The 15,166-nt window shown below is 36.5% G+C and overlaps 1 protein-coding gene and 1 long non-coding RNA gene across 3 annotated transcripts in view; one reads left to right on the plus strand and one right to left on the minus strand.

The window, feature by feature from the left end:
- Positions 1–3,820: 3,820 nt before the first annotated feature.
- On the plus strand, positions 3,821–14,383 carry LOC127625184 (helicase POLQ-like). 2 transcript variants are annotated; one of them, XM_052100296.1, is made up of 18 exons: positions 3,821–4,163; positions 4,266–4,842; positions 4,928–5,106; positions 5,213–5,413; positions 6,138–6,210; positions 6,292–6,389; positions 6,702–6,800; positions 6,920–7,065; positions 8,140–8,379; positions 8,601–8,742; positions 10,713–10,817; positions 10,918–11,128; positions 11,344–11,501; positions 11,713–11,811; positions 12,786–12,959; positions 13,643–13,756; positions 13,971–14,105; positions 14,190–14,383. In XM_052100296.1, the coding sequence occupies exons 1-18, from the start codon at positions 3,963–3,965 to the stop codon at positions 14,271–14,273; spliced, it is 3,036 nt and encodes a 1,011-aa protein (XP_051956256.1). In that variant the 5' UTR covers positions 3,821–3,962; the 3' UTR covers positions 14,274–14,383. The 2 variants fall into 2 exon arrangements, with proteins under 2 accessions (XP_051956256.1, XP_051956257.1); XM_052100297.1 differs by having other exon boundaries at positions 4,053–4,163; positions 4,239–4,842.
- The window catches only part of LOC127625187 (uncharacterized), a 34,311-nt gene continuing 27,547 nt past the window's right edge, over positions 8,403–15,166 (minus strand). Inside the window, exons 2-3 of the long non-coding RNA XR_007968267.1 lie at positions 12,775–12,954; positions 8,403–8,718 (exon numbers count right to left, since the gene is read on the minus strand). This is a non-coding gene — a long non-coding RNA (uncharacterized LOC127625187). The remainder of the gene's footprint in view (positions 8,719–12,774; positions 12,955–15,166) is intronic.

A 15,166-nucleotide genomic window follows, 5' to 3' on the forward strand; every position in this document is an offset into this window, starting at 1 on the left:
TTTATGTAACTAATTGAAAAGGCATTAAAATACAAGTTGTAAAATTGAATTTTTGGTTTGGGATGAGCTGCGTTTGGAGAACTTTCCCATGTCACCTTAGAGAAGGAACATACAATAACTAAAAATGACAGTGAAGATTTCCAAGTTTGAGATATTTTCTGTTACAATCATGTACAGCATTAGTACTAAAAGTTATCTGTAATGCGATGCACACTTGACTCTGACTGACGTGAAATTACTCTGTAAAACAGACAGTAGCTAGAAGACATTCAGTAGTCAAACAGACCATGGAGAGACACGTCTCATCAGAAACAGTATTGCACTGTTGCAAACAAGTACAGCAATGCACATCAAATGTGCTGCCTGCTCCACTTCATCCCGACCCTCATCACTGTGAAACCCTCTTTCTAGCCTCATAAAAACATTATGAAATGTACATTTGCCGTTCTACTGTTTTATATACATTTACAGTGCATCCGGAAAGTATTCACAGCGCTTCACTTTTTCCACATTTTGTTAAGTTACAACCTTATTCCAAAATGGATTAAATTCATTATTTTCCTCAATTCTACAAACAATACCCCATAATGACAACATGAAAGAAGTTTGTTAGAAATCTTTGCAAATTTATATATTAAAAAAAAAATTATATTATATTATATATATATATATATATATATATATATATATATATATATATATATACATACATACATCACATGTACATGTATTCACTGCCTTTGTTCAATACTTTGTTGAAGCACCTTTGGCACAAATTACAGCCTCAATTCTTTGTGTATGATGCTACAATCTTGGCACACCTATTTTTGGGCAGTTTCTCCCATTCTTCTTTGCAGGACCGCTCAAACTCAATCAGATTGGATGGGGAGCGTCAGTGCACAGCCATTTTCAGATCTCTCCTGGGCTCTGGCTGGGCCACTCAAGGACATTCACAGAGTTAGCCAAGATAACAAAGGAGTGGCTACGGGACATGTGCTTAGGGTCGTTGGCCTGTTGGAAGATGAACCGTCGCCCAGTCTGAGGTCAAGAGCGCTCAGGAGCAGGTTTTCATCAAGGATGTCTCTGTACATTGCTGCATTCATCTTTCCCTCAATCCGGACTAGTCTCCCAGTTCCTGCCTCTGAAAAACATCCCCACAGCATGATGCTGCCACCACCATGCTTCACTGTAGAAATGGTATTGGCCAGGTGATGAGGTTTCCTCCAGACAAGACGCTTGCCATTCAGGCCAAATAGATCAATCGGTGTTTCATCAGACCTGGAATTTTGTTTCTCAAGGTCTGAGAGTCCTTCAGGTGCCTTTTGGCAAACTCCAGGTGGACTGTCATGTGCCTTTTACTGAAAAGAGGCTTCCGTCTGGCCCCTCATACAGGCTAGATTGGTGGTGTGATGCAGAGATGGTTGTTCTCCTCTCTCCACAGAGAAACGCTGGAGCTCTGTCAGAGTGACTATCGGGTTCTTGGGCCCCTCTCCCCTCGATCGCTCAGTTTGGCCGGGCGGCCAGCTCTAGGAAGTGTCCTGGTGGTTCCAAACGTCTTCCATTTATGGATGATGGAGACCACTGTGCTCATTGGGACCTTCAATGCTGTAGAAATATTTCTGTACCCTTCCCCAGATCTGTGCCTCGATACAATCCTGTCTCAGAGCTCTACAGTCACTACCTTGGACTTCATGGCTTGGTTTGTGCTCTGACATGCACTGTTAACTGTGGGACCTTATATAGACAGTGTGTGCCTTTCCAAATCATGTCCAATCAACAGAATTTACCACAGGTGGACTTCAATCAAGTTGTAGAAACATCTCAAGGATGATCAGTGGAAACAGGATGCATCTGAGCTCAATTTTGAGTGTCATGGCAAAAGCTGTGAATACTTATGTGATTTTTAAATAAACTTCTTTCAAGTTGTCATTAAGGGGTATTGTTTGTAGAATTTTTTGGAAAATAATGAACATAATCAATTTTGGAATAAGGCTGTAACATAACAAAATGTGGAAAAAGTGAAGCGTTGTGAATACTTTCCGGATGCACACACACACACACATTTATATATATATATAATACCAGTCAAGTATACAATCGTAGTAATCAGATGATTTCAGACAATGCTGCACAAATAAATATAATAATTTTCGTATTATTAATAATCATCTGCAAAGATTTTAAAAAAATTGCCAAGGGATTTTCAAGATATATTCTTTGAAAACAAGTTCATATCTTAATAAATTCTGTTTCCTCATAGTGCTGCAGACTTGTTTCTTATAATACATTTTCTTGTACCGTTAAAAGCAATCACATGGTTCTGGGTAGCTCAAGTAAAGACGCTGACCACTACACCTGGAGTCACAAGTTCGAGTTAATGATGGTCATTCGCGAACGAGTCTGCTCTACGAGCCGGTGTTCTTTTAGGTGAACGTTGCGTGCCGGCTCGCATATCAGAAGAGCCGAATCTATTTATAAAAATATATATTTTTTAAAAATAAGATATGAATAATCAAAAGATCAAAGAACGAAAAAATACATAAAATAATATAGGCCTAAATGCTCAAGCGCACACACATTCGTTCTGACTGTCGGCTCAGTCAGACACCCAGCGTCAACCTGAACCAAAGATGCGTGAGGGAGGGCGGAGCCAACTTATTATGTTGTTCAGATTGTATTCGTTTTGAATTGTTACATTTATATGCACATTGTTTAAATATATAAAAAAAGTTATACTTTAAATGCACATGTGTGATAGCATCCTTTTTTGTACATTTATTTCAGTTTGTGGGATGCTGCAGTTTTGCTAATTGTTATTTATTTTTCTTTTATATGGTGCAATATTATATTATGCTGTTCAGATTGTATTCATTTTGGTTAGATTTATATGCGCTTTGTTTATATACAATAAAAAGTTATACTTTAAATGCAATTGTTTAATAGGATTCTTTTTTCATAACAAACCAATGCATTTTTAAATACATTGTGGTTCAAGTACAGGATTATTTCATGTAATAATTTAATTAGAATTGTTTTAAGACCAATTATAGTCAAACTATCGCTATTTTTTAAAGAGCCGTTTGGGAGCCAAAAGAGCCGGCTCTTTTTGGTGAGCTGAGCCGAACGAGCCGGCTCACTTAAAAGAGCCGGAATGCTAGTTCGAATCCAGGGTGTGCTGAGTGACTCCAGTCAGGCTTACTAAACAAACAATTGGCCCGGTTGCTAGGGAGGGTAGAGTCACATTGGGTTAACCTCCTCGTGGTCGCTATAATGTGGTCCTCGCTCTGGGTGGGGCGTGTGGTGAATTGTGAATGGATGCCGTGGAGAATAGAGTGAGCCTCCACACATGCAGAGTTTTATACACGAGGCCCCTGGTGATGTAAAAATGACGCCATAGAGTTTTATCTTGGCATGTTCTCACCCAAAATCGATTGGATTGCTTCAGAAGGCATTGATGAAACCACTGGAGTCTGATGGATTACCTTTATGTGGCCTTTATGTGATTTTTGAAGGTTTTTAATTTATTTTTTTGTAATTAATTTAAATTATAATTAGTGTTACTTAATAATGTATATAATATATTTGATTATATATGAATAATTATATATTATATAAGTGTTATATGTTAATAATTAAATATTTAAAATTATTATATTTAAAGTAATAATTTTTTTTTAATAGTTAATTAAGGACTTTTGTTTTGCTTTTTCTCATCCGACGCTTCATCGTTTCACTTTTAACAGTCACATGTGCCAAATACTAAGCTCTCATTGGCCATCTCTATTTTTCTCTTTTACGATTGTCCCCGTTTACTTTTAGGTAAACATACGTTTGTAGATCAGCGCTAATATATACCTCAGTGTTGTTTCGAAGAATAACCAATAAGTTACTTACTCAAACCTTTACTTAGTATACATTGATGCTATAATCTCACTGTGGAGTTCGCTATCTTTAAAATAGTAATGCATACTGGCAGCCGCAGCAACATACAAGACATTGTGGTAAAGCGTAATTCTTCGTCCTCAAGAAAGAGATCCAGGAATGGCATGAGAAATCACTTCACTCCAGCCAAAAAGCAGTCCAGTTTTACATCTGGTGCATGCTCTGTAGGTGATGGACACACTTACACTCAAGACATGACTGAAAATAAAGACACCGAGCTGGTAAGCATTCCCTTCATCTATTTTTATTGGGCCGATAAAAGATACACTTTGGTTCCAGGCATTATAATTGTGCAGATATGTTTGGTTCCTGTTCTTATCTAGTGCTGCAGTGACAATGAGGATTTATTTGAGGGTTATGACAGCATTGTTGGCGACAGCTCCTTTCTGGCTAAACTTGAAGACGTGGAGCTCCAGATGCGCCAACATCACAAAGATCAACAGACTCCAAACTCCTGTGAAGATCAGCTCTCAGACTCTATCTTAGTTGAGGATTTCAGAGATTCACCACTGAGAACTTTGCCAAGTTCTCAACTCGCATTTCAACAAGCTGTCATGACCCCACAAAAAAGCCCTTCCAAGGGTCCACATAGTACCTCTACCCCTGATTTAACATACCTTAAACCAGCTGCTAGTCATGCAGGTGTAAACAAGCCAGCACCAAAGGCCAGAAGAAGCATGAAAGACCATCTTAAGAAAGTACTGATTGATAATGCAGCAACATCAAACACCATCTCCAAGACAGTACAACAGAAGGAAGCTGTGATGACTGAAGAGATGAGTGTTGCCATGCAGGCCATGGAGTCCATATCAGCGGAGGGGGACCTGGGCCCTTTCTTCGGTCTCCCATCCAGAGTTAAGGATCTTATCTTGAGATTAAAAGGAATCCAGGATTTGTATGGTAAATAATTCTCGTCCTTTCAATCTCACTTGCCCACATCCTGCAAATCATGCCGTTTTTAATGATGCTTTTCTTTATATTCTAGATTGGCAGAAGACATGCCTGAGCCTGGATTCAGTGCAGCAAAAGAGAAATCTAATTTATTCATTACCAACAAGTGGAGGAAAGACTCTAGTGGCAGAGATTCTCATATTTAAAGAGCTCTTGTGTAGAAAGAAGGATGCACTTCTTATTTTGCCATACATATCCCTGGTTCAGGAAAAGGTGTTGTATACATTATTTTAATTGGTTATAATTGTCAGTTTTCAGTAATGAATACATTTATTGTAATCTACCGATCATAAAATGATAGATATTGATTGCATTTCAGGTTCGAGGGTTGTCTAGCTTTGGAATTGAGTTGGACTTCATGGTTGAGGAGTATGCTGGCAGTAAAGGGAAGTTTCCTCCAGTGAAGAGAAGAGGCAAAAACTCTCTATACATCACAACCATTGAAAAGGGACACAGCCTCGTCAACTCGCTGATCGAAATGGACCGTCTAGAAAATATTGGATTGGTTGTTGTGGATGAGGTGTGTATCACCAATGAATAATAATGGAATTGATCTTCATATGCTTGTGTCTGTATTGGTGAATTCACACTCATTTGTTATTGTAAGTGGAGAATGTTTCTGTATTGCTTAGAATTAAAGGTTGACCAATATTGGTTTTCAAGGCTGATATCTAGAAACCAAGGTGACATATGACCAACAAAAGTGATAGTTAAGGGATAGTTCACCCAAAATTCTCTCATCATTTACTCACCTTCATATCGTCCCAAACCTGTATGATTTACATACTTCTGTGGAACACGTATGAAGATATTTTGAGGAACTGTGTTTGTAGAATGAAAGTCAGTGGGTCCAATGTTGTTTTGGACCCATTAACTTTCATTGTATGGACAAAAAAACACGGAGATATTTTTCAAAATATCTAACCACTTTAATGCATATATGCAATATATACATATATAATAAAATACATTTAGTGATAGCATATGAGATACATATATATGAATATTCTGAAAGAATGTATTAAAGGTATTTACTTAATCTTTAAAGCAGAACATGTGCACTCTGAAGTCCTCTTCTGTTCAGTCGGCCATTGCAGAAAATATCCAAACAGCAAAATATTGTCTGATTATTCTGCCTGGCCATCACTACGTCAGAAATGTTTTTAATATTGTGATTCAGTTGAATTTTGATATATGGCAACAATTATTTGAAATGAATGACTTGTTTTTTTTTATTATTGTAGCTCCATATGCTTGGTGGTGGCAGCAGAGGGGCAATTCTTGAAATGACGTTGTCAAAAATGTTGTACATGAGCAGTGAGTAGCCTAAAAATATCACACGTGCAATGCTCTGTAATTTTATGGATTCTGATTGTTCACATTGTTGTTTCTATACAGAATCAACCCAAATTATTGGAATGAGTGCGACACTAGGCAATGTGAGAGATCTTCAGATGTTTCTAAGAGCTGAAAACTACACCAATGACTTCAGGCCTGTAAGACTCCTTTTCTGAAGCTAATTTGACCAAATTATTTGGAAAGAAATTCTACATTTTCCATATTAAAACTACTTGAAAGGGTTACTTTTGGCTTTAAAAGTAAAAAAAAAGCTCTAAATACAGCTAACAAATCAACTGAAGATACAGTATACAATACATCTGGAACACCCGCTATGACTTTCTCACCTTTTTCACCTCTAATGAACCTGATGAATGGTTGTCTTTGTCATTTATGAAATTTTACTTGGCTTCAAATTCGATTTACTCAAATGTATGATGGCTAAGGCTAAATTATTTGTGATTCTGTAGGTTGAATTGAAAGAGTATGTGAAAATAAAAGACAGCATATATGAAGTTGACCCAAAGGAAGAGGAATGCTTCAGATTCTCAAGACTCCTGGAATTTAAGGTATCAAAACTTAATCATGGCCAGAGCTCTGCAGAGCTGAGTCGTTTTTAATAAAATATAGATCTGCTGATCTGCAGCAATTTCACATGATTGAACATTTGTGCAATGGACTTTCTCAGTACTCCAGTGTAATGCAGAAAATGGATCCTGATCACATCATAGTGTTGGCTACTGAAGTTATCCCTCAGCAGTCCTGCCTGATATTTTGTTCCACTAAGAAGAACTGTGAGAATCTAGCTGGAATGATCTGCAAGTATTTAAATAAGTACGAAGACATTTATAATCCCCAAAGTGTGTCAATTTATATCGATTTTATTTGAGTAGCAAGTGTCCATTGATGCAAACTTTACTGATAACAAAGATTCAAGTTTTTCTTTTTAAAATCAGCACATTATGACAATTGTTTTATTTTTAACACACACCTTCACAATAACATATTACAGCAAAGCTTGTAATTAATTAAATGGTATTAAGATATTGATGCCTTAAAAAAGTTTTTACTTTCACTTAACCAGTTAGTGGAAAAAAGTTTTTATTCTAATGTTAAACAGACATTACAAACAAACATATTACAGTACAGCCCTGCATCTGTATATAATTAGTTTCAAAGGATAGTTCACCCAAAAATGAAAATGTATCATAATTTACTCACCCTCATGCCATTACAGATGTGTATGACTTTATTTCTTCTGCAGAACACAAATTAAGAATTTTAGAAGAATATCTCAGCTCTGTAGGTCCTCACAATGCAAGTGAATGTTGGGCAGAAAATTCCAATAAGCCTGTAGCCAGCATAAAAGTATTCCTTAAGACTTCAGTGGTTAAATACATATCTTCAAAAGTGATATGAGAGATGCGGATGAGAAAAAGATCAATATTTTTGTTCTTTTTATTTATTTATCATAAAGTCCCCTTCCTGCCCAGTAGGTGGCGATATGCATGAAGAATGCGAATCCCTTAAACAAGAGAAAGTGAAAGTCAAAATAATTGAATATTGATCAATTTCACACTTATCATATCGCTTCTGAAGACCTGGATTAAACCACTTGAGTCTTCTGGATTACTTTTATACTGTCTTTATGTGCTTTTTGGAGTTTCAAAATGTTGGTACCCATTCACTTGCATTGTGAGGAGCTGAGATACTCTTCTAAAAATCTTTGTTTGTTCAGCAAAAGAAAGTCATAAACATCTGGGATGGCATGAGAGTGAGTAAATGATGTGAGAATTTTATTTTTTTGGGAGAACTATACATTTAAATGAGCAACTTGATGCTAGATGCATGATATTTTTTGTTATCATTGCTTGAGTGCCATTGATATAAACCTCTGCATTGTTTCAGAGAGTTTCTGAAGCACAAGAAAGAAGAGAAAGCCACACTGTTGGGTGAACTGAAAAGCTGTGGTAATGGATCCTTGTGTCCTGTGCTGCAGAAGACTGTGCCATTTGGCCTGGCCTACCACCACAGCGGCCTGACCAGTGATGAGAGGAAGCTGGTGGAAGAAGCCTATTCCTCAGGGGTGCTCTGCCTCCTGACCTGCACCTCCACTCTTGCTGCTGGCATCAACCTTCCTGCACGCAGGTCTGTCCGCAGCTATGTGTCAGAGTAAAAGCACTTTCTAAAATCAGCTATTTCTCTCCTTATATGCCCTTATTCACAATGATATAAAAGACAAAAAAGTATTCTAGACATGCCAAAACAGAATAGCCTAAACCCGGACAATTTATTTTTGTATTTTTATTTTAATTTTTTACTTTTAAAAGGGGTTTCGTTATCTCTCTTGTGCATTTGCTAATTCTCAGGGTGATCCTACGTTCCCCGTACATAGCTGCAGATTTTTTAAAGAGAAGTCAGTACAAACAGATGGTGGGGAGAGCAGGACGAGCAGGTATTGATGCCATGGGTGAGAGTATCCTGGTCCTGCAGGACAAAGATACAAAAATGGTGAAGAGCATTGACTTTTAAAGATTGCTCTGTTTGTTTTTTGTTTGTATGTACAGTGTGGTCTGTAAGTCTGAGACCAAATTGATTTTTAGAATCTGGAAATAAACAAAGTTCTGGGGTTTGAAAACTTTAAAACAACATGTATGAATGTAAAAAAAATATGTAAATGAATAAGACATATTTAAGATTTTATACTATTAATAGCTAATTGGTCGCTTATAAAAAAAAAAAATTGTGACATTTTATAAAAGGTCAGATTTTTTTTATTTCCACACCCTAATGCCATCCCAGATGTGTATGTCTATCTTTCTTCTGCAGAACACAAATGAAGATTTTTAGAAAAATATCTCAGCTCTGTAGGTCCATATAATGCAAGTGAATAATGGCCAGAAAATCACATAAAGCCAGTAGCCAGCATGAAAGTAATCCTTAAGAGTCAGTGGTTAAATCCATATCTTCTGAAGCGATATGACAGCTGTGGGGGAGAAGCAGATCAATATTTAAAGGGGTCATATCATACTCTCTTTTTTTTTTTTTTATAATTTTAATATCTTCCCTGAGGTCCACTTATAATGTCAGTGAAGTTTTTTCTTTGCACCATAACAGTCATTATTTCATAATATATGATCATTTTCCACACTGTCTCTGGCCCTCTGTCTGAAATGGTCAGTTTTAAGTTATCTGGCCTTAAAGACTTCAATGTAAATGCCCACTCTGAAGTTTGGCTAACTTCGTGCAGCCCCTCAAATAAAGCTATATTTGATACTCACTCAGAAGAAAATGTATTTGCTTCACATTATAATTGATAAAACTACATTTCAGGGTTTACACATAACATACACCCAACACATTTCATTTGAATGTATCAAAATGTTCACTCAAGCACAGTAACTATCAAACAGTCATGACATTTGAAACATTCGTGAATGAAAATGTTTACTCACGGGTATTGTAGTGTTTAACTGCCGTATATTTCAATAACAGTTTCTTTGCAAAGCTTGAACCATACTGTGATTGGTTCACAAGCAATCCACCCTGATATGAGCCAAAAACTTTGGTCAAAATTTGGTCCTTATGATGTCACAAGTTCCACAAATCCATAAAAAGCCATTTCAACAGCCTGGTTGAAATAAAAGCTCTTTTTTTATTATTATTGAGGGAGTTCTGAAACTTACATTTATGTTTTTTTTTTTTATAGTATAATGAACTCTAATATGTCAAAAGAACAAGGACATTTAGATTCCTCATGTCATGACCCCTTTAAGTCCTTTTTTTTATTTATTTTTTACTATAAATCTCCACCTTTGACCTGCCCATACCAGTAGGTGGCGATATGCATGACGAATGTGAACTGCCAAGAAACAAAAAAGAAGTGAAAGTGAAAGTTGAGATTTATAGTTAAAAAAAGACTTCAATATTGGTCTGTTTCTCACCCACATGTATCATGTCGCTTTAGAAGGTACTGAACCACTAATGTCATATGGATGCTTTTATGCTGGTTTATGTGATTTTTGGAGATTCAAGTTTTGGAGATTCACTTGTATTGAAAGGACCAACCGAGCTGAGATATTTTTCTCAAAATCTTAATTTGTGTTCTGCAGAAGAAAGAAAGGCATCCACATCTGGGATGGCATGAGGCATTTTTGGGGTGAACTGTCCTTTTAAGAGACACAAGGTGCTCTTTGGAACATTCTCAGATCAAGGTGGGATAACATGGATCATCAGGTTTTGTACAAACTTGTGGAGTGCATGCCAGCTAAGTTCTGAAAACCCATTATAATTTTTCAATTCAACCTCTCAAATATAATTTGTCATGAAAGATGTATTTATTTAATATATATTTATTTAAACAAGAATGCAATATAGAATATATTTTACTAGTGATCTTAGACTTTTGGACATTATATAATAATTTACGAATGGCATTTCTTGCATATGTGATTTTGTTATTTATTTTTTTTCTTCCCCAGGCCAAAAATCTAGTGTCTGCACCAGTGGAGAAGTGTTACAGCAACCTGTTGCATGATGGGGGGCGGGGCCTCCTTAGTCTCATCCTGTCACTCATTGGCCTGAAAGTGAGTGATGATTCTGAATTAATTAGAAATAATTTGAATTATTTCAATCACAATCTCATTGAAAGTCCAGAATTGAAAATACTACTTTCTTTTATTTTAGATAACTACTACAAAAAAACAAGTGAGTGATTTTATGAAAGGCACGCTCCTTAGTGTGCAGGAAGCTCAGGTCACTCCAGAGAGGAGTTTGTGGGATCTTACAGTAGAGTCCATAGAGACACTGAGGCAGAAGGCTCTTATTGAAGCCTCTGTTGATGTAAAGGATGAAACTATTCTACAAATCACCAGACTTGGGAGAGCAACTTTTAAAGGTAAGAAAGAGTGTAGAATGAGGATTTCAGTATCTTTACATATGAAATATTTTTTGCATAACTGTTTATTATTTACCACAGGGTGGCAACATTACCCTGTTTAGAGTATGCATCAATCATTTCCTCTGTACCTTCTGTTTTTATTATTTATCATTGTTTTTCCAGAGCCTTCCTTTTGTAATATTGTCCATTAAAAATGTAACTTGTCTTTTCAGGTTCAGTAGACCTAAGCTACTGTGAACTGCTCTACAGAGACTTGTCAAAAGGGCTGGAGGGTTTAATGCTAAATAGTTTTCTTCACTTAGTGTATCTGGTAACTCCATATGACATGGTGCATCAATGCAAGCCAGACTGGATGATCTACTTCAGGCAGGTGGGATGCTGTGTTCTGGTTGAACCTGTTTAAGTTGGATTTAGTGATTCATTATGTACCAAACCTCCTTTTAAGGTTGGTGCTTTCTGTTTAGGGTGCAACGGATGTGTCACTTTGTATGTTATTCGTATTTTGAATACTGGCAACTGATGTGATCATCCTTTGTTTCTGAGTTGTATTTTTTCTGAATATACATTTTACATTGTTTCAGTTTACAAATTTGTCAGCTGCTGAGCAGAAGATGGCCACTGCTGTCGGAGTGCCTGAAAGTTTTGTGGCACGGAAGGCAGCGGGACAGAGCATGAGGAAGGTTGGCAGAAACAGCATTCCTCATGTTTCAGAGTCAATCACATTACTTTTTTGTTAGGATTTAACTGGCTATGTATAAGAAAAGCAAAATAATGCTGTTGAATGATACCATTAGCATTTCTGAAAACATGAAAAAAAAATTATAACGTGAATGGAATATAGTATTACCTAAATCCTAATCTACTCTTAAGTGATTGTTCACCCAAACATTTTAATTATCTCATCATTTTCTCACCCTTGTGCCATCCCAGATGTGTATGACTTTCTTCTGTAGAACACAAATTAAGATTTTTAGAAGAATGTTTCAGCTCTTTAGGTCCATACAATGCAAGCGAATGGGTGCCAGAATTTTGAAGCTCCAAAAAAGCATATAAAGCCAATAGATTTATTTTTTCTAGAAATTCTTCTGTCTGCCCAGTAGGTGGTGATATGCATGAAGAATGTGAATAATCTAAAACACAAGAACAATTTGAAAGTAGAGATTGACTACGCAGGGAGGAGAATTTATCATAAAAATACTTAAATATTGATGTTTTTGTCACACACACCTATCATATTGCTTTAGAAGACATGGATTTAACCACTAGGGTGATGTAGATTACTTTTATGATGATTTTGCAGCTTTTAAAATTTTGGCACCCATTCTCTTGCATTTTATGGACCAAAAGAAATTCCTCTAAAAAATGTAATTTGAGTTCAGCAGATGAAAGTTGAGTTCAGCAGATGAAAGTCATACACAACTGGGATAGCATAAGGGTGAGTAAATTATGAGATAATTTACATTTTTGAGAGAACTATTCCTTTAAGGGATTTGTGGAGTGTTATGGCTAAACCTAAATTTAACCACTGTTTAAGTCTCCAAGGGGAAACTATAATTATTATTTGCAATGAAAATTACTAAGAATTTAAGGTGAAACATCTCTAAAATGGATTTCACAACAATGCTTTTGTTCTTTTCTCTCACCTGTATTTCAGTCTGTGGACATTATGGTGGTAAACCGGTTGTACCTGGCCTTAGTGCTGTACTCCCTGCTGAAGGAGATAAACCTGTGGAATGTTTCGGATAGATTCCAGCTGACTAGAGGCTTTGTACAGTCTCTTCTCAGCTCAGCTTCCGCCTTTGGCTCCTCTGTGCTGCATTTCACTGAGGTTGGGGAACATTAAAGAAATATTCCAGGTTTAATACAAGTTAAGCTCAATTATTACTATTGTGGCATAATGTTGATTACCACAAAAATGATCTTTGACTTGACCCTCCTTTTAAGAAGATAAAATAAAAATCTGGGTTGCAGTGAGTCACTTATAATGGGAAGTGAATGGGGACAATCCAAACAAAAGCATAGACAGAAGACAAACAATATTGGTGTTAATGTGATTTTAGTGTGATAATTGCTTGCTAAACTTTTCTGTAACCCTAAAATTTAACCATTAAAAACAATCATTCAAATAAATGTAAAATTAAAATGGTACACAAGCTTTAACAGAAAAATTTATGTTAGTGTTTTTATAAAATTATAAGCTTCACATATCTGCCTTTTAAACCATCCAAAGATTGGCCTCATTGACTTCCACTGGAGGGAAAACAAATTAAATGTTATTTTTTATTTGTATTGTAGTTATTATTATTTTGGTAATTAACATTGTGCCACAAATGCAGTCAGTTGAGCTTAACTTGCATTGAACCAAATATTTAAATCTATCAGGGATAATGTCAAGACATACAGCCTATATATATATATATCAGCATCTGTTCCTTCACTTACTACCATCCAGTCATTTATGGATCAGAGCCAAATTGAACTCTCTTATAGGATTAGTTTTTTCCATTTCAGGAGCTGGAGGAGTTTTGGGCTTACAAGGCTCTTATTTTAGAGTTAACCCGCAGACTTACCTACTGTGTGCAGACCGAGCTCATTCCACTCATGGAAGTGGCTGGAGTCATGGAGGTGTGTGTTCAGGCCTTTGTCTCGAGTTATTTTGCTTTGTATGCCGTTAGAGAAGTTGATTGCTAAATGAATCAAATATTTAAAGTACATTTGGCTGTTGTGTGTGTTTTAAAGTTAACCGTGACAAATAAAATTCATAACTTACAAAAAAATGCTTTTATTGAGAGCTCAGATTATAATTATTATTTTTTTTACCCACTCTGTATTGATTCAGCATCGTGCAAAGCAGCTCTATAAAGCTGGCTACAAGACACTGGCACATCTTGCCAATGCTGATCCGAAGATTCTGGTCCAAACTATTGACAACCTCTTCAAGAGACAAGCCAATCAAATGATCGCATCAGCAAAAGTAAGTGCACTTTTGCACTATAGTAATATTTTATTTCTACTTTAGCTTTGTATTCAAATTGACTTTCTCAGTGTTCTTTTTTAGATGCTAATAAAAGAGAAAGCAGATGCTTTGCAGGAGGAAGTGGACGACCTGCTTATGCTGCCATCTGATCTCCCTTCTTTGTAAATTTTGATGTTTTAGTTTTATTTATATAATTTAAAATATTATGGATCTTAATTAGCCTCAATGGCTGTATGTAAACTATTTTTTTGCCTGTCTGTCAGGCTGAAATAAATGTGGAAGTAAAATAAGTGTAGCATGTCTGTTACTCTTTACCCAGTTTTAATTTGTGTCACATAGATTTTACAACCTCTGAGGAGGAGGGGGCAGAGAGTTATAATAATAACTAGATAGGTACATTTCCTGAAGAAAATGTGAGTGGTGCTTGTCGTGGCAAAACTCGTCAAACAGCATGCTATAACTTGAAAAGAACAAAAATTATGGTCATAAATAAATCAAACCAGAAGTCTGTACGATTTTCTGGTGCAGAAATATGTGATTTGTTACTCGGTTGCTAGGGTAAGCCCATGTGGTTGCTATGCAGTTACCAAGGTAATACAATACATGGCTCCTTTCCATCCTGAGTGAAATAAGTCAACCCGGAAGTCTGTAGTGTTTTCTGGTGCAGAGATATGTGATTTGTTGCTCGGTTGCTAGGGTAACCCCATCTGGTTGCTAGGCAGTTACCATAGTGATACTAATGAAGTCTCCTTGCCATCCTGGTTGAAATAAGTCAACCCGGAAGTCTCTACGCTTTTCTGATGCAGAGATATGTGATTTGTTACTCGGTTGCTAGGGTAAGCCCATCTGGTTGCTAGGCAGTTACCATAGTGATACTAATCAAGTGTCCTTGCCATCCTGATTGAAATAAGTCAACCCGGAAGTCTCTACGTTTTTGTGATGCAGAGTTATGTGATTTGTTACTCGGTTGCTAGGGTAACCCCATCTGGTTGCTAGGCAGTTACCATAGTGATACTTATCAAGTCTCCTTGCCATCCTGATTGAAATAAGTCAACCCG

Source organism: Xyrauchen texanus, chromosome 31 (genome assembly GCF_025860055.1).
Source record: "Xyrauchen texanus isolate HMW12.3.18 chromosome 31, RBS_HiC_50CHRs, whole genome shotgun sequence".
Taxonomy (NCBI): Eukaryota; Metazoa; Chordata; class Actinopteri; order Cypriniformes; family Catostomidae; genus Xyrauchen; species Xyrauchen texanus.

What these genes read in the sequence shown, in the direction of transcription:
- LOC127625184 (XM_052100296.1), top strand. Translation starts at nt 3,963, where the DNA reads ATGCATACTGGCAGCCGCAGCAACATACAAGACATTGTGGTAAAGCGT. An exon ending in AAAATAAAGACACCGAGCTG is followed by an intron (nt 4,164 to 4,265) that starts GTAAGCATTCCC and finishes GTTCTTATCTAG; the next exon opens with TGCTGCAGTGACAATGAGGA. An exon ending in TGTCACTCATTGGCCTGAAA is followed by an intron (nt 10,818 to 10,917) that starts GTGAGTGATGAT and finishes CTTTTATTTTAG; the next exon opens with ATAACTACTACAAAAAAACA.